The sequence below is a fragment of the Falco cherrug genome, chromosome Z (genome assembly GCF_023634085.1).
Source record: "Falco cherrug isolate bFalChe1 chromosome Z, bFalChe1.pri, whole genome shotgun sequence".
In the NCBI taxonomy this organism is placed as follows: Eukaryota; Metazoa; Chordata; class Aves; order Falconiformes; family Falconidae; genus Falco; species Falco cherrug.
The window spans coordinates 11,209,461-11,235,590 of record NC_073720.1 but is presented as its reverse complement, the minus strand read 5'-3'; the positions used below and the strand labels follow the sequence as shown (position 1 = coordinate 11,235,590).

Below are 26,130 nucleotides of genomic sequence, written 5' to 3'. Positions count from 1 at the left end.
TTATTTTTCCATCCATGTTTTTAGAAGCATAAAAAGATGCAAGATGAGATAAGCATAAATTAGTAAAAATATTTTTCAACCATCAACACAGCACTGAAGAGTATTATCAAAGAAATTAGGCATCAAAGTACACAAGTCTCTGATGCATTTTGAAAGGCTACTACTGGCAGTACCTGTCTCCATCTATTCTCCTGCTCTTGAAATTTCATTAAAAAGTCATAAAAATATTATTCAACACATGATATTTAAAGAGAACATTGCCTAACTTAGTTATATGAGAAAATGTAACATTTTCTAACTTGCGTCAATATTACAAGGGTCTGTCAATCTAGGTGACTTTGAACACATTTTGTGTTCTTATTGCACATGAGAACACAAACAGGCTAAGGCTCAACGCCCGATTCCACTTTCTAGCATCAGAAGCTTTAGACCCAACACTTTGAGGGTCAGGTTTTCATAACCGACAAAATACTGGCTTCACAGAGATTTACGCACTTCTAACAAGAAAACATTTTTCAGAAGTATGATCGTTTCATAACTAACTAGGGAAAATAAAAGTACGTTAAAAGAGGAAAAAAAATATCAAGAAAAAGAGTCTAACTTACAACACTGGGAGGCAGCACTGGGCAATGGTTTCTTCCGGACTTCCTCCTGAAAGGAATACTAGAGGGGGGGAAAAAGAAGGAACACAGACTGGTAAGAAAGTAATTGGTAACTTCGTGGAACAGCTTCCAGAGTACAGCATGCCACACCTAAGACAAAGCATCCCTGGTAGTATCAAAGCATTAAATATTCTCCTTAATATTCACATCCAGGCACACTCCCAGAAGTCTCCTCTTTCTTCGTGCCAAGACCAGGTGTTAAAATGTGCACATCTGGTTAAGGTAAAGTCTGCTTTACTACAAACACAGGCTCTGTTCTCATTTGTGAGACCTCAAATTAGACACCTAAAAGACTGGATTCTCTACACCACAACGTCACTGTGATGGGGAGCTCAGAACTGAGAACACGCCCAGTTCACGTTCAGACACTCAAGCATGGCTTCAATGGTTCAAAACTCACGTGGGCTCACAGCAACACTGCAGTAGGAGACTGAAGTAGTTAAATAATTAGTGTGCCCAGCAGGGCAGTAACACAACGTTTGCCCAGCAAACAGAAACTGTCCTGTGGTCCACTGTACATCTAAAGTGAAGAATTTTTCAACTCATTTAATACTAAATTAGAGAACACAGATATTTCAATTAGCCAGCTTTGACTTCTTACAAAGCTGTTTGTTACAGCATCAAAGCATTCCCTAAGGGAATGCTAGTGGGTTTACTTTGTTATTCTCCTCGTATTACATAGAGATATGAGAAAATTAGGACAATTCAGTGAAATACTGAGAACAGTCTTTGCTAGGGGAAAAAAGGTCTGACGACAAAGGAAGTGGCAAGCTTAGCAACCTGGTGCTGCAATCTGTGCAAAACAGGGCCAGCAGACAGCCTCTCCTTGGATTTGGTAAGGATTAATCACCAGTTCATTACATGGAAGGTGACAAGCTGCAGACTTCCACTGTGGCTACCTTCCAATCTGTGTTATTTAAAACGCACAAGTGATCCTGAAAGGTGGTTAGCCTTATCATCAAACTGCCAACTCACCGAGTTAATCAGGATCGTGAAAACAAGAACGGCTGGATCTCACAGCACTGACTGGTTGACAAAGTAGTGAAAGGAAGTCTGTTGATGAGCAATTTCAGCAGCACAGGACAGCAATGGATTCTGAATTATTATACTCAGAGATCCAAAAATTGCGGTAGTTTTTTTCTTTTCAAGGCATCAGCCCAACAGCTATCAGCAGCCCCAAAACCAAAACTGAATATTAAATGTTTGTAGGAATAGAGACTACAAAGTAGTTTTATGACAACATATAAACTCCAAACGAACCTGTTTCTCAAATACTGCTGTGCAACTTCAGTCTGTTCATCCACTGTCTCAAACAGAGATAGCTGAACTTAATGCACAGAAAAGAAGATAAAAGGCATATAGTTGTCCTGTACTAAATTGCAGACTAGGACTCTGCAACCCAAAAGCCATGCAAGAAGGTGAGGTCTGTAAAGCTGAGTGGCATACAATGGAGGAATGAAGATCAGTCATTCAAGGAGGAATGAGGATCAGTCATTCAATTTCCCCAAATAAACCTGCCTCCAGCAGGTTTCACAACATAGGGTTTGTTTGCTGGAAGCAAATAAGGTACTTCTTCGGGCAATGCACAATTAAGGTGCTGAATTCCTTTGCTACAGCATAACTGACCTGGGTGCTTTTCAAAAGGCTGCGGACATCCACAAGTGTTAAATGCAAAGATACTGCCTCTGGCTCTGCAAGTTCCTGAGCTACAAGTCTCTGCAAATCAGGGGAATATGCAAGGAAGACACCATCCCCACTCTGGGTTGCTGTCAGACGTGGGACAAGATGAACCCTAGGTCTGGCACCACAGTGGTGTTCTATTTTTTTTTCCATTTTCTCACTGATGACAGTGAACATCCATAATAAGTCTGAGACCGTTGGGTTACAATTACAGAGACAGGGTTTTGCTGCTGGTATTTGATAAAAGCATGCACATGGATGGCACTCCAGGGGAAGAGGAGTCTCACTGTGCTCTGGGTACCCTTCAGCAAGTACCAGTGCAGCGAGGCACTAGGGGGCTCTTGTGCTCCACCGAAGTCCCTGGCACAGATTGCTGCTACAGCTCACAGAAGCGGGGTCAGTAACAGGACAAATCATAGATCAAGCTTTGCATCAACTCCAAGGAGGTTCTCAAACTTCTAGGAAGGCAGGAGAGGTTGCCCTCAAGCGCTTATGTTTTTATCCACCCAAAATATTGGTCTGTTCTGAGTTAAAAAGAAAACCCACCTTCTTACTCTTCATCTGCACAGCAAACTGAATGAGTCACATAAGGAATGTAAAAGAACAGATGAAGGATCCCAGAACAAAAACCTCCTAAAGTCACTGGCTGAACTTTTTTCAAGTTATCTTGCTAGGGAAAGAGACACATCAAGAGTTTAAGCAAGCACCATGTTCCTCCTCAATGATGTTGGCATCAACACATTAGTGTTTCAGGGATTTTTTTGAATGCTAAACTTCTGATACAGGCATTAAGATGTCAAATCTTATTTTGCAAACGGTATGAAATGTAAATAGAAGTTTTAATCATGTAACAGACTCTCAAAAAAAAAATTTGTAACTTTTAGTTTATAGCTGTTGAACCAAGAACACACTCAAAAAAACCAGGAAACCAAAGCCATAGCTAGCAGATTCATATAAACTGAGCCATATAAATAAAAACAAGATTATACAAACTATGGCATTAACATCTGGATTAGGACATAATCTAAGAGCTCTCAGCTCCCAGAAAGATGCAGTATCTTGCCTTGATTTCTTCCCAGAGACAGCCAACTAAAAAAATGTCCTTTCTGACTTGGTTTCTCAAATACAGAACCTAACCACAGCTTGTCAAAAGCAGTTTCACTCTCTTCTGAGGTAAAGCATGGTGTTACCTTTCCTTTGAGTGTATGCACATCAACAAAACAGTTCCCATTATTCAAGCACTTCCAGCACGTGGGAAGAAGTTCGTCTCCTTAACACCAAGAGTACACTTTGGGAAAACAGTTCTGTAAACAGTTCATGGAAGACTTGTAAATGACGAACATTTAGTAGTTACCTTAATCACAGGAATGCCATATAAAGAACCGAAACAAGTTATAAGGCACTCAGGGCTACATTCGTCTTTCAGTTTAGATATTTACCTCATCATCTCCCAGTGAATTTATTTGTTCTAATTTTCTGGTCCAGTATCTGGCCTCTTCTTCGGGGATATCTATACCAAAAGAATAAGTCACATAGTCTTTACTAACCAGACAAACTTGCATTTTATCACCAGTAGCATTAAAACAGGGAGGGTATTCCAAGACCACACCACAAAGAAAACACGTGTTTTGAGGTAGTAGGACTGTCTTATTTTAGCACTTAGATTGAAAATAAATACTCTAAATAGCAACACAGTTCAAGGGTTTACATTGCTTTCTTGTTTAAAGCTGATTAACCAAATGCACACTGCACAAAGGTAGGAAAGAGTAAGACAGAATAGTTTGGATTTAATTGAAGTATTAGTTTTATGAAGAGCCATTTCACAATGATATTAATACACTTGCTATATGCTTCGTAACACATAGCAAGATCAAGAGCCTCTTCTGGAGGCTTTTATAACCTCAGAAGAACGAGGGCTCCTTTTGAATAGCACATCTTTCTTACATACCTGGTGTAACACACATTAAGTACCAAAAAAGAAATGGTCTCTTGTTTTCCTTTGCAGGCAATAAGCCAAATCTTTTGAGGTAATGAACAGTGCTACAGGCAGTCATATTCACATGAAAGCACATCCCTATTTTTACACAACACTGCAACTTCATTGTGAAATGAATCACAGCAACCCTTTTTACCTTCTAGAAGATATACCAAGTTGATGACTGACAGCAAGTAGCAAGCATTACCACCTTTATTTTGGTAACTATTTTCTATTTCACACTTTCAAGTCATATAGTGTCCTAATGGTTTGAAGGGAACACAGACTTCTGCCACTCAATTTCATCTCTCAGAGTGCACCCTTGGAAGTGCAGATGAACTGCTGTGGAAAGGTGAACACAAGGCAAGTTAGGTACCAGCTGTGCTTAAGGAATAGAGCAAGGTGCGCACAGCACCAAGGGAAGTAGCCCACTGAAAAAAAAGCATCGATCAGGCTTTCAATCCAGGAGAATTAGGTAAATTATTTAGGGACAGGGGAGTGTAAAATCATTGGAAAGAGGGGGGAAAAAGTATTGGTTTGGATTTGTCTAGCCACTTGACATCTCCCTGACTGCAATGACTTCTGAAATTTGGCTATTCATCGTCCAAAGCTGCACCAACGCAGAAACTTCAGAGCTGATGCAGGAAGGAAGTGGAGGGACTGCTCCAGGTAGACACCAACAATAACCCTGCAAGCTGACAAATGAGGATGAGTACAATACCAGTTCAGCTAGTTTTCCGATCTCTTATAATTCTTTACACTCTCAGGTCCCTCATTAGGAGCCAAGTTTACATCTAACACGTTTTCCTGCAATGAACTGTACCCCATGAGCACAGCCATAATGATATGCTACACTATCTGTTGGCAAGAGTGAGAGAAGTAGGCTGTGATGATCTCCTGATAAAAAGGTGGTTCTAAAAGTTACAGCCACCACTACTCCTGAGAGAAACAAGAACAAGATTTATTGGCAGGTGAGTATTCCATTGGGACCTACGATGCTTTCAAAGAGGACCAAGTATTGCTTTGTTCTTACACTTAAAGGGTAATCTGTCCTACATGTGTCCTCTCTCAGCCACACACACCATCATCTTACAAAGGCAGTGACCCCAAAACATCTGGAGATAATAGTGGCCAGGTACTAGAACACGAACTGCTTTCAACAAGAACAGGGAACGTGCCAGATTTAGTGGAATTTGGAGTTTCAGAAGTAGGCATTTCTTTGGACTATGAATTAACGTCCACACCTTTGTAACAGAAACACCATTGTATTTTTATGCAACTAATCTCACCCAAACAAGGGGAATATAACAGGCCCCACTTGAGAAAGCTTTAGGGAACTGGAAACTTAGAACCTGACTCTAGAAAACCTGCATTAAGTAGAAAAAAAGACAACCTATTTGTCCTTGCTTGAAGGCAGAGCAAATTAATTTATTTTAATAATACACACAGCTAGTTGCTCTTTCTGATGCACAGCACATTGCTTTGTTGTTACATGGTATTAGAAAACAAGGCAAGAGAAACATGAGAGAGCCTTCCACAATTACAGTAGTTGCAGAAAAACATACATGCTTTTGATCATCAGGGCTGCAGATCACAGCCGCACAGATTTATTAGATGAGCTGTGGACAAATTAGGGATGGTATTCAAAGGAAATCTGGACAGAACTGATCTGAAAAGATGACATCAATTAATCGAAGAGCTATCAGCATACAACCTGATGAGATTTAGGAGGACAAACTCCAACAAGGATCTGAAGCAATGCAGACATCAAAGCAAAGCCTATGGAATTTTGCCTTTGAAAGCCATCATCACTTCTCTGAAAGATGAAGAAAAACTCACAAACAGAGGACTAATGGTCAGAGTCAAAACAGCTCAACCATGGAGCCTGAAATCAAGACCAAAGAGATCTAGGAGGGATGAAGCAACAGATTACCACCAACATTGAAGCCTCAGGGTAGGCTTCAATGCTTTCCCATAGACCACGGTTTAGTGGCACGCCCAGGCACCAAGAAGCACCATATGTCTATTGGATTTGTTGCTCCCATCTCATACCCAAGGCACCCATTTCATAAATGGAGCTATCCGATTTCTAGTGCAGGATTGCTGCTATTCTATTGAAACAGCTTCTTACGCAAATCAGAGATAAAAATCTGCTATTGCCTAGATACTGGCTGCTTTAAGGACATCACCTTGATCTTAAGAGAAGCTCTTGTCATCAATACTAATGGCAGCACAGTTACTGCAAAGCAAATCTTAAATATGAAGCAACTGGCCTATGAACTTGAGTTGTTACCTGGTCAGAAGAAGGAATGACCAATGAGACAGATTTCTTGATTTTTTGAGGAAGCAGTTCATAACTAATTTTTAGTTTCATGATCCATTTGTGTCTTGCCCTGGTCAGCTGTTTTGTTGAAGCTGGTTCTTTGAAACACAGAGAACAGAAAATCCCTAGTGCTGAGATTACAAACTGACTGCTTTCAAGGCCATGTCCACTGGCCAGCTCCTACATCACTGCTGACCTTTGATTACAAGTACCATTTACTCTGCTACATTAACTTTTGCTTGAAGATAAAAAGCTGAACTAGTCCAAACAGATGCCATCTGATGCCAGCTCAGGATGCTGCTGACATCATGCTTTGTAAACAAGAGGAGTAAGGCCATATGTCAGTGAAACAAAACTGCTGAAGAACTAGAACTGAGAGGAGATGGGCAGGTAACTTCACCAGCTTTTAGGGCTTCTTAATTTGATACCAACACAGAAATGTGGCAAGCCTTACCGTCCTTGCTCCTACTGCCATCCTCAGCTGGAAGCTGAACCCCCTGTCTTCTCTGGGCCGCTGGTGTCAGGGAGCAGTGAGGTCTGGTTGCTCCCTAAGGAAGGGGAAGCAAGGGAGATCCCATGGCTGCCAGGACAAGGGACTTACTAGCCAGGGGCCCATCCCACAGCACCTGAGGAAGGTGAGCCGGGCAGGCCCAGAGATCATAGCCAGGAGCCCAGGTTGCCAGACAGGTTGGAGGTCAAGCCAGGAAGTCAGTCCACATCTGGGCCTGGATCTACGAGGTCCACCAGCAGGCACAGACACAGCTGCAGCTGAGGTGGGAGATCAGTAAGCTCCACAGCACCACTCAGGATCAAAGGCTAGGAGCTAAGCTGAGGCGGGTCTCCTGGGTCCACGAGCAGGGGGGTATGAGTGCAGGTCCCAGGTGAGGCTAATCAGAGCCATTAAAACTTACCAGTGCACCCAGGGCCATGCCACCTGGATACACTGCACCACCACAGAAATGGGGACACAACAGTACAGAGACTTACCAGGCTGTGGAAGGAATTAGTGGAGAATTTGCTAGATCTATACAGGTGACTTCACTCATAGTTAGACCCCCCCTCAGGTGCCTAAACATAACAGTATTCCTGTTTACAGATCTCTATCTTGGCAGTAACTAGGAATTTCAGCCCTAAAGCTTTTCTTCCCCTCGGGCTTGGTGGTCCTTGCTCTAGTCCTTGCACATCACCTTCTGCCACCTCAGTTTTTCCCAGACAGCAAGTCCTGGGCTGGGGCATCCCTCAGGTCAGCATGAGTGAGAACAAGTGCTGGAAGCAGAAGCGATACCCTTTTTCTCCCCGCTTTCCTACAAGCCTTCACCTGGCCTCTGTCTCTTCTCAGCCCCAATTTCCTCCCTTTCAGCAGTATGGGAATCTTCACAAGTCCTCACTGAAATAACTTTGCAGAGCCGAGCGTTTCTCTTTCTGTGCAGTTCCCAAGACACAAAAACAACAAAGCATTTACTCCACCTGATGGCCGGATGCATATCAGCATGCTTCTAGCCTGGGAGCGGTGAGAACACTAAAAGCATTTTCACTCCAATTATCCACTAGAAACAGCCTGGCATAGATCCAAACTGCTATAGATTAGTCGCCAAAAGCATTTTTGAGTACTCCATCCTGTGAGGGACTTGCACATAGCCACTGCACTTCTGAAAAAGGGGGACAGATTAAAAGTGCTTCCAAACAGCAGTTTTACACTTGAAAAGCAGCATTTTGGAAAGTCTGTGCCAGCACACATTCACTACAGCAAGACAGTAACAGCGAGACTGTCTTCTCCCTACCAGCAAATTTTCTAAACCAAACAAGAAGAAAAGCTGTCTCCCTTCCTTGATATGCCTATCTTGTTCCTGAGAAGAAACATATGATCAGTGGAGAAACCTGCTCCAGCCTGTCTTTGCTAACAACCACTTCCTCCCATCAAGGCGGCAGCTTATTGCCATTTTAAAAGACTACCAAGCATAAAAATGCTTTGCACCCTAGGGGTTAATATCAGCTCTCACTAACACTTCACATTTCAAATGCTCACGCTTTGCTGCACTTTTATAGAAGAGGATATTCAGTCATTCTTCTTCTGCAAGATTGAACATTTAAGAACATAGGGCTGGCAGAGAACATAAGATGACAGTCTGGTCCCCAGCCCTGCAGTCCATTGCACACAGATGCTCACTGCAGAAGGGCCCACAAATCTGCTCTCTCTCCTATACATGGCAAGCTAGTGTCACACTAATGAAACTACTGAAAAAAATGCAAGGTCTGCATCTGAAACATGCAATGGGACACATGGAAGACATACCAAGGTCACCACGGATGTTCTTTGTCCCATTGGAAATCTGGGCATTAACAAAATTTAACTCCTGGATGACACCAAGTAAAGTTTACGGCTCTTACTAGCCCTGTTAGGAAATGATTGCTTCCCAATTCTAAGCCTGGTAAACATTTAAAAACAACTTCATATGAAAAAAAAAAAATATTCTCTAAGTTGCCCTATCATGTGCTACCACTAGCAGCATCAGCACGGTTCTGCATTTCAGCTGTAGCTGTCGCCAGTCTCCAGAGTACCAGGGGAAGACACAACAGGGAGAAAGAATCCTGAACATACCAGGTGGAAGCAGATGCAGAAAACTAATCCTGGATACATACAGTGCAAACAACAAACCAGTTTCTAACTTCTTTGCATATACAATCACATTTTACACCAAAGACTTCAGCTCTTCTGGTTTTCAAATTAATTTACTCTCTCTTACAATCCCTTAAAAACTTCTCAAGCTACACCTAAATACAATGAGACACTTAAAATACCTGGGGTACTGCATCTGCATGCATCATCTAACCTAAATGAAACAGAGCAGCCAGAAGGGATAGAAAAAGCTCGGAAGCACAGCCAAACAGAAGAACACACAATTTTTTTTAAAGCTTCTATCCCGGACAGCTGTATTTTACCAGACCTGGAAAGCGGCACAAGCTGTATATGCACATGCAGATCACTGCGGTTCTCGTATATCTACAGTAGCCAGGAGATCTTCACCTGGGAAACCAAACATGATACACAATGTTCCCAAGCGTCACTCCAAACATGCTGTTATTAAAAAATTGCCTCTACAGCAACAGAGCTGCTGACTTAAGAACTTACATGGCAGATCAATGATTCATTTAGTTCTCTGGGTACATTTAAAGCAGCAGTTCCCAGCTCATATGACAACAAAGTCTTAACATGTGGCGCACTAAGAGTCCATAATGCTGCCCTCCAATTAAAGGGAAACTGAACTGCAAATGCATCGAGATACAGAGGTAGTGCTGCGAGCTGAGCTACCTCTAAGTCTCGCAGTACTGCAATGGCTGGGAGACAGAGCCTCATCCATCTTTCAGGGCCCTTCTCTATCCTAGAGGTGATGGCAGGAGATGTTCAGTCACTGTGTGAAAGGAACCACTGCTGGAGAAGGAAAGTGACAGAGGTAGATGCTATCTTCTAGAGGAACGTCCCACACTCTTAGTGGCTGCTGCTTTGCAACCTGCTTCTGACCCTGCCATGGCAGGACAGACTGAAAACGGAGAAGACGCAAGAAATGAAGAGCAGCAGAAGCCTTGAAAGAGCTAACTGATGCACCCATTCCGGACAGGCAGACAGATTTTCCCACTCTAAAATAAAAACCCTTCAATACTGACTAACAGGAACTTCGCACTGCTGTATTTGGTACAGTAAGCAAAGGAGTAAGTAATAGATGCGCTTTAAATGATCGACTGTGTTAAAAACAGAAGAGCTGCAAAAAGCTGGTTACTTACTTCATGTTTTCAGTTTTCTACAGAAGTCCTATTCTCAAAATTCTATGTACTATAAAACCCAGTATGTTTTAAAAAGCCCAAAACAAACAGAGTCCTGTGTTTTGAGTATAGCTGTAGGGAGAAAACACACTATTACCACTATTAGCTGAAATACTCTTATTTTTTAAATTCAGATGCTCTAACACATAATGGTTTACAGGGAGTACATTTTCTTATACTTGAAAAAAATTAAAAAAAAAAAAAAATCACAAGAAGTAATGCAGTCCAAAACATCAATTGCACAAGAAAGCAAATTCTCTTTTGGATACTCCCTCAATACACAGGGAGAGACAGGAATTTCACCTTTTTCAAAGCAGAGACAGTTTACAAGCAACTGTGTCAGAATGAACTTGGATGAGGAGGTAGCAGCTGCAAGCCTTGACTTCAGCTAGTATGCTGTGCCCCCTCCCTCCCAGAAGCCTGAACACTTGCCCCAAAGCACTGATGTTCCACCTCACAAGGAAATCAAGTGAGCTGTACTTCCCGTTAAATAACAAGCAATTCCAGTAATGAACTTCCCATTGACGGGGTCACAGCAGCAGTGCATCACCAGGACACTTTCTCAAGGAAGAGGGATGGCTCCAGACCAACTTGAGACAGCTTAGTTGTCTAGGCAGGTGTCAGACACACTTTCCCCTTTACACACTGGACTGTGGTTAAAGAGCGGCGCTTATTACATCCATGAAACGCTGCACTCACCCCGAATTGCACCATCCAGGAGACCGTGCACTCAAAATAGTACACTCAAAGCGTAAAATACAATTTGTATTGATTGTAGTGCTGCAGGGCCAAAGCCTGCATCCTCCTTTGCACCCTGAAGCGGGGTATGAGACTAACAGATGACCTAACTTTTTTCCACAACAGATGGCAAATCCTGACAGTTGCTGGCCAAATGCCAGTGGGTGCACTAATGTTCCACCTGTGCTTAGAGCATGATACAAATTGCTCACGCTGCTAGGGGCTTGGGAGCAAAAAGCAAGCAACAGGCAGAGGGGGAGAGATGAGCTTCACAATGACAGACAACTTCGAAACACTTCATTGCCCAATGCAGAAAAAAACCCCACCACAATCTCCAAAAACATCATCTCTCTTCTTGGTCCCAAGAGTCAGCTAAGAGCTTGGAAGAGCAGCTACGTAAGCCTTGGATGCATTCTGGCTAAGGCCTTACTTTTGGGGGTTGTTTATTTGTTTGGTTTTTTCGGTTGGTTGTTCTTTTTAAATAAAATAAAAATATTTTTCAAATAAAATCACAAAAAATTCACACTCAACTTTACTTGAGATGGGTTTGCTTCATTTAGCTACTTTCCACATTCTGTGCATTTCAACTACAAGTAATTGCCAGAAAGGCAGTTCTTATAACATCATGTTATTTATATACTGTGCTAACGATAATGTTCAGGAGCACTCAGCACTGATGTTTCACTAACTGAACTGCATACTACTAACAGGGTTTAAGTGCACCTACCACAGAACAACTCTAACAACACGCTTGACCTCTTCTAGAGCCAAATTTGTCTAGATACAAAGAAGTTAATGTTCCCTGCTCAGGAACAAAATGTCTGACTGCACAACCCTGAAATAGTATTAATAGTTTCTTAAACTGCTGCTAGTCTAAACATTCCAGCACTGGGAGAGCTTTGCATCTTCCCTGTTTATTCTGATCTTCTTAGAAAGAAGCCAAACAGGAAACGAACACCGGCAAATTGATCTGCACTGAACTATTCTGACCGAACTGAGAGTGAACACCACTATAAAACACAAACTGCTCCCAACATACTTCCTCTGCATTGTCAGCACCCTGGGTAAGTTATTGAAATGCACTCACCAAAAGGTAATTCAAATCTTGTATCCAGCAAAATTTTGTGAGGAGTTGGGTTTTTGGTTCCACAGATTTCATCATGTTTCATTACAACTTCTGCCTCCAGCGTAGACCACTCCCCGGGACCTTCCTGTGAATCACAAGCCACAGGTGAAGTTTCAAGTCTGGCAGGCCCTTATGCAGCAACTCTCACACGTTTTCTAACAAAAAAGACTTCAGGAAGAGCTTTACAGTATTACTAAGGCCCGATACCCAATTTTAATATCAAATGACATCTATTCAGCATGTGCTGGCAGCTTTTCCTCCAAATCTTAACGGCCTTTACCAAGACAGCAGCAAACACCTCATAGCAGAGCTACTGCCTTCTCAGTGTCACTGCAAAGGTAAGTCCCCAAAGGCAGGCACCAAGGAGGGACTAGACAGCCAGAGGAAGCGAGCACCAGGTAGACCTTATGGCCACACTGCTGGGCATCCACCCCCTCGCCTCCTTTTACAGAACACACAAGTGCTCTCTCTCTACTCAGATTCAATAATCTTTTAAATAAATGCCCTGAAGTTTAAGGTAAAAAGACAAACATGTTCTGCTTAGCTGTAAGAACTGCCAAATTCAGTAGTTAGGACAGTTACAGACGTTGGCACAACCCATTTCCTACCTTTTCCAATTCATACTAGCACCACTACATACCTTCCAACACCACAGCCAGAAGCTTTAAAATGGCGATGTAGACCTGCCTCAAAGATCGGATTGTCTTTTATCTGTCTACAGCAGGAACTCAAAAAAATCTGAGCATCAGACTAAGCAGTCAGTCCTTAAGGAATTCAGACATTTATCAATTACATCGGTTCCTTAACAGATTAAGCCCTGGTTTTTGAGTCCATGTGAATGAGATAAGACCAAGGATACACACTTAAGCTCAGTTTTGGTCTATTGGCAGCCTCCTTCAAAAACAAAAACAACAGGATGCCAACAGACCTCCCCCCTCACCCAGCCCTCCTGACTTTGCAAGAGGAAGTTTTACTGAGGAGCACAGTCCTGGACTGCACCACGCCAGATTTGTAACATGTTAACTATTGACATTGGAGCTGTCAAAATAAAGCTTCTGTGTCAGCTTAACCTCATCAGATTGGTGAATGGCCTTCAAAGCAATCCACACAGTCCCAACCAGCGTGTCCCAGATCAGTCCTTTGTTCCATACTTCAACAATCAGGCCCAGGTCCAGCCGATTGATCTCACTGCAATAAAAGGAAAGGCAGCACAGGTGAGAAAAAAGCAGAATATAATCTAATTAGGTTCTGCGTTACCACCATGACTATACCAGTGAACTCTTTCCACACAGCCATGTCAAGCTACAGAGAGCTTCTGGAAGGATGTGGTCAAGGTGTTCCACACTCACAGGCAACGCTAGTTTCTAATGACCGATTTCTCACAGTTTAAATAACTACACAAAGACTGCAAAATAAAACCCTGAACTATGCCATGCAGACACTGCCAGTTGAGAACTTGTCTCTGCAGCTATGTACACAGGAGCAGGAAGCCTATCTTGGGCCAAAACCTAGAGGTAAGCTGTTCTTTGTCATCAGGCACCCCATTTCTAATGAAGTGGGTGTCTCCTTTCACTTGGCAGCACAGCAACACAAGCACACTCCGGCAGGTCCAAACATGCCAGTACTTATCTGTGAGAGGAGCTGCCACATGCCTAAAGTAACAGTCCCAAACGCAGCACAGCTGCATCAGCAGCACTACCTATTGCTCAAGGCTGTGTTGCACCTCTTCTGCTGCAGCACTAACTTCTTCCTCTGTGTGACAATGACAGGCTTTGAGCCATGCGAATCTCCAGCGGCAAGCAGTGGCAATACAGCCACACGACCATCAAGTGCCGAGTTCGTGAAAATACTTATCTGAAGGTTTTCATGAACACCTTCCCTTCTCGGTAAGGAAAGGATGTATCTCAAATCCACTTCTTCCCTATTGTTCATACCATTTATCCCACCCCCCCGCATAGCGCTTGCTCACCCTGAACTGTGGGTAAAAGCAACAAGTAGAGAAGAATCCCGAGTCCGCCTGTTGATATGCAACTGTCCCACACTTATCATGAAGAAAGGCTATTCTTCCTACTTCTTCGAGCTCAGGACTTTCCTTTAGTGCAACAGCTAATGCCCAAAAGTAGGTATTTTGGACACACAGTGCTACTGCCTGCTGTCCTTCCTTTCAAATGTCCACATTCAGGTTATTAAGGGAATTTAAAAGCACGTTAGTCACTAATTTCTATAGACTGCCGCCATGGCCCAAAAAAAACCTGCTGCCAATTCCAGCACCTATTTGAGCTTTGTCCCAGAGACTTCTTACAACTTTAAAACAGAACATTCTATCTACAAAGTTAAAGACAAACTCTACAGCTACAGCAAAGAACATTAGCATCTATTTTAAACCCAGGTGTTTCTGTTCTTGTTTAAGACACAGGAATTGAGGTCAGGAGTGTCCACTACTTGGGCTACTCAGTCCACATAGTTCAAAATGAAGCTATTACACAGGCTTCTTATCAGTTTACTGCTAGCATCTTGAAATTGAGTCTCCAGCTCCCTCTGTTTGCATATGGCTGCTTAATACAGCAATAACTAACAACCAGCCACCCGCACCCATCACTGCTCTGTCCTCCCACCACTTGCCTCTTGGAAGATGATATTTCTCTGATTGCACAAACCTGCAATAACAACAGAAGCAACTTGATTTTCTGCTGGCTGGACTAGCATGAGACCAGAAAGGGAAGGGAAGGAAGAAATCAGGCACGCTGTAAAGGCACGTTCTTTGCTTCAGCAAACATTGACAGAGCAAGACACTGATCATATGACACCCAACAGACTTCTATCCAGAACTCCACAGGACAGGCCACCAGATAGGAACGGGGGGGGGGGGGGCGGTGCGGGGACGGGGGCGGTGGGACAGAAAGATTTTCAGGACAGTGGCTTTGATTGCCTTTGTGTCTCCCTTTCTCCACCTTCTGGTTAGATGCAGAATAGCTTCAAAGAACAAAAGAGCTGACTTTGGAATTTGGTGCCCCTCCTTCTCCACACGCACGCAGAATTCAAATGAAAAACACTCCTAAACTTCAACACCGATGTAATCATCACGTTCTAAGCATCAGTCTGCACTTTCACTCAAGAGGTGTTTGCTGCAAATACACAGTCCTTTTAAAGCTGCTTCAAAATTAGAAGATGTCCCCAAAGAACACATTAAAAGTGTTTTACTGGTCTGGTAAACAAGCAAATCTCAAACAACCCCAAAGTCTCAGATTCTGAAGTGTCTCAGAAGATTCTAAAGTCTCATAAGGAGTTTGGAAGCAAAAACAACAAATACAGATAAAAAGCATTTTCTTCGTTGTAGTATATTCTTCTACTGTGCCTCATAAAAAAGGTAAACACAAATACAGACAATAAAAGCATCCTTCCCTGAGGAAAAAACTAAAGTGTTCAAAAGCCTTTTCAAACTCCAGAAAGAAAAAAAGCAAACCAGTGAATAGTAGTATTAGAATATCAGTGTTATTTCTCCTGGGACAAATTAATGTACACAGAATCATGCAAAACACATTCCCTGCCATGTGTAATATTTCTGTTATCAACATACGAACAACTGTGCTGTTGCCTGGCTAAAGCAGGGACGATAATGGTGAGGTGGTTCAGCCAATATTCTGCTTTCATATCCCCTAGCAACTAATTACAGAGCAGCACAGTGACCTTATAGCATGCTAACTCAGCTCCCAGCTGATACTGGAAAGCAGTTCCAGGAGTTGTTTGAGGGGAAGAAGGAGGAGCAACCATGACAGCTGTCACCCAGCACAAATAAGTGCCATTCTTAAATCACTGGTGAGCAGCCTTCTCTGTAGCTGGCCATGTTTAAAGCTAGTTCCTGTCTACAGGATGAGCACAAATAACAGGAAGAATGAGTTACTAGTTTGAGTACGAGCACATGATTTGCCTGACAGGTACAATTCCCTGTCCCAGACCTTACCCCAGTCCTGCACCGTTTACATCAGTGACAGCCACAGCCTCTGTCTGACCAGAAACTGCGGAGTTCAGAAGATGGTAGCATTCAGAAGCACATGTGTGTCACCAGATGCTAAAGCATAGACTCCAGACTCTGTGCAGAAGCACAGACCTCACGTGCTGCTCCAAAAGCAGGGTGCCACCAGGGAAAGGAGATGGGAGCACAGCTGTAACAACACAGTACTGACCCAGGTGAACTCCTCAGCCAGAGACAAAAGCCTCCCACTTTTGGCAGAGGAGAACCAACTGCTGCTGGACTGTGAAACATACTCACAAAATCCCATGTTGGGTCTCTTGCTACAGACACTATGTAAACAGCTCAGACCCACTCAAGACCGGCAGCACTAGCTTTGACTCCACAAGATGAACACAACATCACTACCCCTGCAACAGCACCGTCCATGCCACCTTCAGAGAATCCTGGAGGTCCAGGATTTACTAACTTCAGTTCACTTTGTCTCACAAAGCTATAGAAACAAAGCAGATGCAATATATCAATGAGTCATTCATCCAGCAGCAAAAAAAACCCTCCACCATTTAAAAAGATACTGGGAAATCCCTGGCTACATGTCAGGACTACAAGGACCAGAGCAAGTAAGAAGTGCCAACTGCACCAGAAACCCCGGGAGAGCTGAACTCATTCTGCTGCTCATGGCAGGGACCGGCAGCCCCTCAAGCTGCACAGAGAAGCTAGAAAACACATCCATGGGCCCCAGGCCAGTGGCAGAAAGCATCAACACACAAGAGCAGCTCTCACACTTGAGGGAAGCAGGACCACCTTGTCAATGCCTTGAGTGCACTAACAATGGCCCTTAATCACCCTGACCAGCCACACTAAGTGTCCTCCACCCACAGCCTCTACCTATGGCCCATTTAAGCTCAGCTCCGGGTCTTTAGCCCTTGCCTAAGCTATGTTGTAGGTGTGCTTGTCTCCAGCTTAGCTGCAGCTTGCCCATGTCTGATCACTGACCCCATCAACCCACAGACTGACTTCCCAGCTCAGCTTCAGACTTGCCTTGTCATGGAACTGACTGGAAATTACTGGACTATGCCTGACCCTGATTATTACCAACAGATGCAGCCCTGAGCCTGACTTGCTAACTTACACTCCCAGCTTGACTTTTTTTTTTTTTTTAATGACTGCCTCATTACTACGAACTTGTCTGATGAGCTGACCTCTCAGCAGACACTGGCCTGATCCTCAGGCCAGCTCCGCTGGTGCTGCTGAGGTGCTGTGGGACTGGGCCCTGGCTGGTGAGGACCTTGCTCTACCAACCATCCTACCACACTCTGCTTCTGGCTGCCTGATGCTGTGGGAGCAGCTGGTCCTCACTGCACCCTGACACACAGGTCTAAGAACAGGAATCCAGGCAATCTTGTGCTATTAAAGAGCACAGGCTACTCCAGCCACTCTGTGGCACAGGCAGAGAATCTCCCAACACACATCTCTTTCACCACAGGTCAGTGTGTAACACAGAAAAGCAAATGATTCAGACTGTCACCAGACTTGTGCATTCTACCCAAGTACTCCAATTTATACACACAATAGCAACTCCGTATAAACATCATGCTGTGGAAGGACTCAACCACAAGCAACCCATCACTGCACCATACTTACAACATGAAGTCCTGTTCCCAGCAGGGTTGGTCACCTCGCACAGCTACAGTCGTGCTCTTCACATTTTGCACTTTCAGGGTCACATATGTATTGAATTTATCTGGGAAACGAGAGGCAGAAGTTGTCTCCTTCAGTATACCCTTTCATCACATAAGCGCAACATTTCAAGGTTTTCAGTCCATACGCTGCATCCCAGGGGGACCCAAAATGAAAAGTCCATGTGGGAAGACATCACTGGGTTATGGAGCCAAACGTGCAAGGTGTTTTTCACTTGCCATCAATTTCTCCATCACAGTTTTTTAGAAATTCAGGCACAAACAAAACCAAGCAACTAAGCACTTGCAGCAAGTCAGGGACAAAGAAAAGAGTATAAAATCCTGAAGAACACAGACACTTCATGCTTAAGATGGTTACTGAAAGGAAGATGAGAGGAAGAAGAGACAGTCTGAAGGAACAGGGCCCCATCATGCAGACCACCCAGAGGGAGGAACAAACTTGCAAAACATACAAGCAAGAAGCAGTTGGGCTGATTGTATCATCTCTTCCCTTCTGGCCCAACCACTCTGCCAGTTCCAACCTGGTTTTCCAGCCATGAATCCACAAATAACTTTACAGATCAATCAGGAGCAGAAGGAAAATACAGTGATTGATGCTAAATGTGCTAAAATTGATCTGTATTGCTTGAATGACCTGACCTAGAAGAACCATGCTGCACTCACATTTTGACAAGGCGGGCGTCATTTAGACATTTTGCTTTTTATTTCAAATCTGAAGAAAAACCCTGAAACAACTTTTTTTCCTAGTTGCTGCTATCTCTTTGCTAATAAAATCAAAAGCAGCCAAGCACAGACCCACACAAAGTTTGAGTCTCAGCATCTGAGAATGAACAAACTCCCTTCGAAGAGGAGTTACCACCTTAGACCTATCTATCAGTTTCATGAAGCCTGGAACGAGATGTATGCTAAGTAGCTAGAAAGCAATGTGCATATTTTAATACTTCGATGTTCTGCTACATCTATTCCCAGCATAAGTTAGATCACAGTCCGTTTTAAAACTGTCAAAATTTGCATACGTCGTTGCTGTGGGCTATTATTGCTTGTCCCAGCACCTAGCTTGAAATATCCTAACAGAAAGGGAGGAAATGGAAATGATACTATCCAGCAGCTCTGGAAAAAGCAGGATTCACTGCAAGCCAGGTTCCCTCATATCTTGCTACATCACTTGCATCCTCCTGGGTCACTGGGCTTGTCAGTGAAACCACACGCTTTGGTTGAGTTAAACCTAGACTACAGGACAAATATTTTGCAGCCATGAGCAGGCTACTTGATTAGAGAAAGGATAAAGTACACACTATCTCCTTTCCAGTCTGGGCACTCAGCCTTCCTTCCCTGGAAATTCAAGGTCAGTGCACACACAGATCTTGACCTGACATGGAGTACGGACAAGGAGCCCTGGGAATGTTCCACTATAACATGAGGAGGGCTATATCAAGAGAATAAAGCTGAACAAATAAGTCATGAATACAGCTTTTGCTTTTGGATCAATTGCTTTGGATCTAAATGCCTGAGTAGGTGTTTTTCCAGAAGAAAACTGCTTATTCTTTTGTAATCTATACATCAGATTTCATTCAATAAATGTATTTGCCTGCTAAGGGATTCCTGGCTAGCCACTGAGGCACAGTGAAATAGTCACCTAGACTGTTAACTATTCGGTTTTATATTATGCAGACACAAAACCCAGTGGATGGGATTTCAGCCCCAAGCACAGCCATTATGGACTGCCACGTATGAGAATGAATCACTTCTGCAGCACCACCCAGCAATCCCAATCAGGACTGAGGAGGCACTGAACCCAGGCAGGCACACACACAACAGTTCTGCTTGGTGGAGATTTTCAGATCCTGTTTTTAACAGGGACAGAGGAAGGGTGAGAGGAAAGGGCAGGGTGGGGTGTGAATTGGTGACAGTAAAGGACCGAACTTCCTCATCCATCACCCGTTTAGGTCAGGTGAGCAGGTGTTTCTTAGCACTGTGATACCAGGTCACAGCCTCAAGCTTTCTACTAACTCAGGCCGCCTGATTTTCAGGGTAGATTTTGTCACTCCTAAGAACATGAAGGAGCCAAGAGGAGGTAAATGAAAACTGGAGGGACCAGCATGAGTAGAAGTGAGAGAGCAGGTGTCAACATAGCTGCAAACAAGCAGTAAAGCATGACTTACCTGGTGGTCCTTGCAGTTTAGCTTTTTTTACTGTAAAGAGAAAAAAGGAAAAGGGGCGGGAGGTGGGGTGGGGGGTGGGGGATGGGGAGAGAGAGACTGTTAGTGATTTTGTCCTGCTACAGTTTCCTTTGAGTCAAAGCATCACAGGGCATCGCATTAACTGGACAACAGCCCCAGCAGAGGCCAGGTAGCTGGAAATCCACACTCATTTTTAACAGTTTACCAGATCTGGAGACAAAAACTCCTCTGTACCCCATGTCACCTCTCAAAAAATGCATTTTAAAAATAATCACAAGATTAATGTTTGGAAAACAATGTGATACGTCTAATGCAAAGCAATTTCAAAACCAGTCCTTTGCAACCAGCAGTTACTGCTGCTTAGCAAGACATCACTTCATACCACCTCACTTAAAGTTACAGACACTCCAGCAGAAATACACATTTCATTTTAAACAAAGAATCTCTCCTAACAGTGGAAAGTAGACATTCAACCACAACTTCAAAATAATCAAGCCTGAATAGTAGCTCTGTATCATGACATCTGTAAATCAAACTAACCCACTACGCCAAACAAGCAGCAGTCTAAACTCAAATGTCACTTTCCCAAGCTTTCCTCTGTTAATTTAGTTCCAGGACAGTATTTATCAAAAACAATGGTTAAAACATAAAACAGCACTAGTTCTTATCTCACCAGATGGGGAAGGTCCATGTCTACCTAGGGGAGATTTTGTTTACATTTCTCTTTGACAGGCTCATAGGCCCACTGGTATTGCTACGTGTAAGCACTAAGAAAAGACATCTCTAGGCACCAGCTAATTTTCCCAGTAGAAAACTAACACCAAGAAGAAAACACAGTTAACAAGCTAGAAAGCAAGATATAACAGAAAGCAAAAAGATTTAAAAACTGGAGTAGTGGTTTCCTCCAGAAAACAGAGCACCTAGCACCTACTAAGGGCTCACACAGTCTAACTTCCAAGATACATGTTCTAGGAAGGAACATAAAAAATAATAATAATAATAATGGCCCTTACACAATTACATGCACAAAGTTGCAATGGAGTCCACTGTTGGAGAACACCCTTGCTATTTGACAAATTCGCATTTGCAAGCATTTACAGTCCAGGTAGATGTTTGCACGAAGGAAATGCTGTACCAGGTACAGCATGAGCCAGAGGCATCTCAAAGAGAAGGCAGAAGAGCTGTAGCTTTACCTGCCAAGGCCCATGAGCCTTTATGCCCAAAATAAACAGGTTCATTCTCTCTCAGGTTCAGGGCCTGAAGTATTCCTGATGATAAAACTAATGGTGCAAGCAAAATATACAGTCGTGGGGGCCAGTGTTCCTGCTGACTGAAGAAGCGGATTGCTTTTTAATCTCCAAATCGGTCGGCTGAGAAACAGGCAGGGCAATCTACCCACTTTCTAGGTGCCTTTGGTTACCACGTAAAAGCAGGCATTTCATGAAATACTGCCCTGGAGCAGGCAGATACCAGATTCCCTGCAATCCTCCCCTCTCCCCATCTTTGCAAGAAGCAGGAGACAAAGGAAGAAGTGCATGTGCTTGAGGGAAGTTAGAAATGAGGAGGAGGGCAGGGGGATGCACCGTAAGCTTCAGCTTGTTTCTCTCCCAGTTCATAACAAGCTGCGCTGTCAGGATCAGGACCAGCCATGAGACTGCAAGTTCCCCATACAACAGGTGAGAGCTGGAAAGAGCCGTTAAATGCTGCCAAGACCCAGCCCGTTCACCAGCCCAGAGGATGCATGGGTCGGGTGCAATGCACAGAACTGCACTGCGCCATGCCGCTGCCCTGCCGAGGGACCACGGCTTTGGAAAGGCACAATAAGGTTAGCTTCCCTAGGGAAACTTTTGTACCCACACCTGCTCCTTCTGTCTGGTTAGAGCTCCTCTATGCCATGTGCTCAAGAAAGGACACAAAGAAGTAATGAATTCATGAAGAAGCCTGACGCACTACCAGTTAATTACTCGGAGTGTTGCAACAAAGGCTGAAAACTCATTGCTACTCCAGGGACAGGAGGACATCGAGTCACATGAAACAGTACATTTTATAAAATGAGGTCTGTATCACAAAAGGAAACCACTCCCTAGTGCACTCAGCAACACCAAGTTTTACCACACTGTTGCTTCTGCATTGCCACAAAGCGAAAACCTGACGACAAAGTCTAGCTCAGAGAGTTCCTGACTCACTCCCATTTAGCCCGCAGGCATTTCTGGGCTCTGGGGAAGCTGCATTTTTAAACTCTCTGGAAATGTTAAATTCCATTCAGTTTCGAAAGGCTTCTCTCAGCAAACTGGGCAGCACAGAAAGTCCAGCCATTCAGAAGCAAACACTGAGCTATGCTGAACCATAATCCTTCTAGCCAGTGCAAGACTGTATGGGAAGGACACCAGGGAGGGAATAAAAATGCTGGAAAATTAAAAAGGAAAGCAAGACCTAGCCCTCTGCACTGCCATGTACAAGCACTGCACAATACAGATGCGCAGAGATGCACTTGTTCTCATGGTGCATATGAAAATTCATTTAATCACTAAAAAAGACTTGGGCATACGAGAGATACAGCTATTGCACCTCAGTTCAAGGACCGACTGGAAAGCAGACAGGCTGCACTGAAATAACCGCATGCAAGATAGACAGATAGAAAAGCAAAGAAAACTTATGTAAATGTTCAGTTCATCCAGGGATTTTTTTTCTCTGGGAATTTCTCACCATTTGATGTTACTTTAAATCAAGAGACAACAAACAAAGTTGAAATCTTGCCTGCAACTTTATAAAAAAAAAAAAGCCACAACAGAATTCCATATGCCCTACAGCTGTCAGCTACAAAGGCTGGAGAGTCAGACAGACCCCTAAAGACTAAGGAAGACAAATACAAGCCAGAGATTGCAAAAAAGGTCCAGAATCACTGTGGGAGGGTGGAAAAACAACTGCAGAACATGTATCAAAGTATTCTTAAACTCAGTTCTACAGAGAAATTCTTCCTGTGCACTTATCTTTCAATCAGCCTGAAGGATAATTTTTTTTCCTGACTAGGTGCTCCATCCACCAGCCAGAGAATTAAAATTGAGCACGGCAAGTTACTGCGAGGTTCAGACAACACATTGCTCAAAACTCCTCAGCAGGAACATGCTCATATTCAGTGAAAGGGAGCTGTGGTGTTCTGAACGTCTGCAGATTCGAGATCACCTTTAACATTTGCTTGCAAATCAGAGTGATGCAGAAACATGGGAGTGCCTGAGCAGATGGTGAAAAGATTACATCCTAACTAAATCCAGCACATGACTTACGTGCTGGTCACTCACCACACTACAACAAAGTCTACATCCCTACACAGAGGCCAATAAAGTGCCATGGAGGGGCTGTGGGAGAAATTAAAAGAATGAAAGGATGTAGTTTAATTAATGTTCTTAAAAAGAAATGCAGTGCTAAAAGCAGAGCATTCAAAATGCACTTTCACGATCAGCAATTTGACAAATAGTTTCTTCTTCCCTGTAAAACATGAATTCAGTATTAATGTGTTTTTGAGAGCACTCTAACTTCTACAGTAACGGTCCCCAGATGTACAGCAAAATCGATACACATTTCCATTTCACTCTGTGCTTTTCTCACCTTTTCCAGGTGCTCAGACTTCAGGGCACAGTGGTACACAGCACCAAGTGCAAAAGTTGCTTAAGCTACAGAAGTAAGAGACCATGGCAAACCATGCATACTACTCAAGACTAAGTCAACACGCCAAATTCACAGCCTGTGCACCCTGCAGCAAGGACACAGAGTGGAGGGAAGCCAGGGCTTGACTGTTCTCTAGCCCTTCTGGTCTGTTGTATTTTCTGTAACTGAGCCTTTGGTAACAATTTTGCTGTCTGAACCGTGCACCAACAGCTACAGCATGTGTACTCATTGCAGAGCCAGAAACCCACAACCTCCTACTCAGCTCTTGAAAGCAATTTATAAAATCCATGACAGGCTGGCAAGCAGCGCAAGACTGGCGCATCAAACAAGGACCACTCTGTCCCAGGCAATCTCACCCTGACACACGAGGACCTTTCCCTCCTCTGGAAATCAAAACATTTTACATGCGCAGCCCCTGCACATCCTCATGTCCCACCGGAGGGTGAGGAACCCTTGTCTCTCCCACTACCTGAACCCAAAGATGCTCCAAGTTGGAGGAAGCAGAGGCCATGCAGTGACCTCATCCCTGATTTTAACTCAGTCACTGGCTTTTTTCACATGATCCTTATAAAAGCCCAGCAGCATCTGAGGCATACTATTAAATGCAATTGCATGTGCCACAGCAGAAGAGCAGTACTAACGGTGTCATGAAACTCTTCTCATCCCTTCATAACTCTAAGAGCGAGCTGGATAAAAGAGCATTTTAATGGTTTTCCAAGCATGTGACGAAGATTCTACACATCACAGCCACCCTGGTATTCCCAGTCTGAGATGGGTCTAAAAAGAAAGGCTCCACTGCATTCTCATACATTCAGAGCTTAATTATATTCAGAGGGAAAAGATTTTCCTGAACCACCTCAGAGGCAGGATAATTGCACAGGAGGCCCCAGGGACCCACTGGCACTCACCAGCACCTCAGCAGCCTCTGCTGTAACCACAGGGTCTGCTTAGGCTCCATCTCCTCCCAGCAAAGCCCTGCTGAGCTGGGGTGCCAACTGCAGCTGAGAGATTCCTTCAGCCTCAAGGGCCATTGAGAGACAAGAAACTTAAATCCCATTTATTACTTTATACTTTGTTTTTCTGCCAGGGAAAACAAACGGCTGGTTTATATATAAACACTGTTCCACTCAAGTGGGAAAGAGCCTTTTATGCCCCAGCATATTCCCTCCGAGAGTGACGCATCGGAAACACAGTGGGTACCTTCTTGTATCGACAGACATAAAAGCTGAGACTGCATTCACAGTAAACAGAGGACAATATTTTGTCACTGCTTGGTGTGAGTGGAGGGCCGGGCTAACCAGAGAATGCTCCGCTGCCAGGAGGAAGAAGAGCCACCGTGAAATGCCACTTTGCTTGGTAACTGGCAGAGCAGCAACGCAGCAGAGATTTCTGTTGCTACCTGCAGAACTTGAGGTTGCATCTATGTGCAGAATTTTTCTCAATACCCAAAACAGTCCTTCAAAAATCTGTTTGGCTGAGACAACTGTGAAGGAATCCAGATAGCCTCAACAGCAAGCCATCAGTGCCACTAAATTTACTTCATCCAAACCAAGAGATCCATCTGCTTTAATAAGTACTCCAGAATAAGTGGAATGGACACAATAAAAGTTTATCAATTTTTAATAGTTCATCAAAATGAAGAGAGGAAAAAAAAACACCAAACAAAAAACCAAAACCAAAAAACTGCACTTTTACACTGCAGTTCCCATTCATGTAGCACAGAGCATTTTCAATTTGACCACCCTAAATGCCCACAGGACAACCTGACCCACCTTTCTCCAGGCCTTGGGTACCATGTCAAACAAAGGGAAGGTATGGCCCCTCCAGCGACCAACCACATTTAAAAAGCAACTACTATCACTCTCAGATCCTGAGCAGGGGGAAGAAAAGAATTCTATTCTGTTGCCGGTGGTAGCAAATTGACCTACCCAAAGGATTTCCATTCTGGCAGATGGCTTGAGAATGAATTAGAATCCCTCCTAATTCACATGAATTAGCATCTTCCTGTTCAGATGATCTGCAAATTCATTACCCTGTCCAGAAAGCTACTAAATTTATTTGATTTACAATACATTTTCCAACAAACAGCCTTCTACCAGTCACTCAACCCATTCTGCCCACTGGACAGTGACTGATAGCTGCTAGGACATGCGTGATTTCTTGGAAGGGTTTTCCAGATTCCTGTGCTAAGAAGAGACACGCTCAATACTAATGCTACTTAACTTCAGCACCATTTCACATAGGAAATCCAGGAAAGTACTACATGAAGTACGTATCCCAGTAACCCTCCA

At 43.6% G+C, this 26,130-nt stretch overlaps 1 protein-coding gene across 12 annotated transcripts in view; it reads right to left on the bottom strand.

Annotated features, from left to right (window-relative positions):
* Window positions 1-26,130, bottom strand: part of UNC13B (unc-13 homolog B) — a 214,306-nt gene that overhangs the window by 167,240 nt on the left and 20,936 nt on the right. For all 12 annotated transcript variants that reach the window (XM_055699323.1, XM_055699327.1, XM_055699328.1 and 9 more), the window contains exons 2-7: window positions 20,156-20,185; window positions 17,938-18,037; window positions 13,394-13,511; window positions 12,285-12,408; window positions 3,782-3,852; window positions 606-663 (exon numbers count right to left, since the gene is read on the bottom strand). In XM_055699323.1, coding sequence (XP_055555298.1) covers window positions 606-663; window positions 3,782-3,852; window positions 12,285-12,408; window positions 13,394-13,511; window positions 17,938-18,037; window positions 20,156-20,185 — 501 coding nt within the window. The remainder of the gene's footprint in view (window positions 1-605; window positions 664-3,781; window positions 3,853-12,284; window positions 12,409-13,393; window positions 13,512-17,937; window positions 18,038-20,155; window positions 20,186-26,130) is intronic.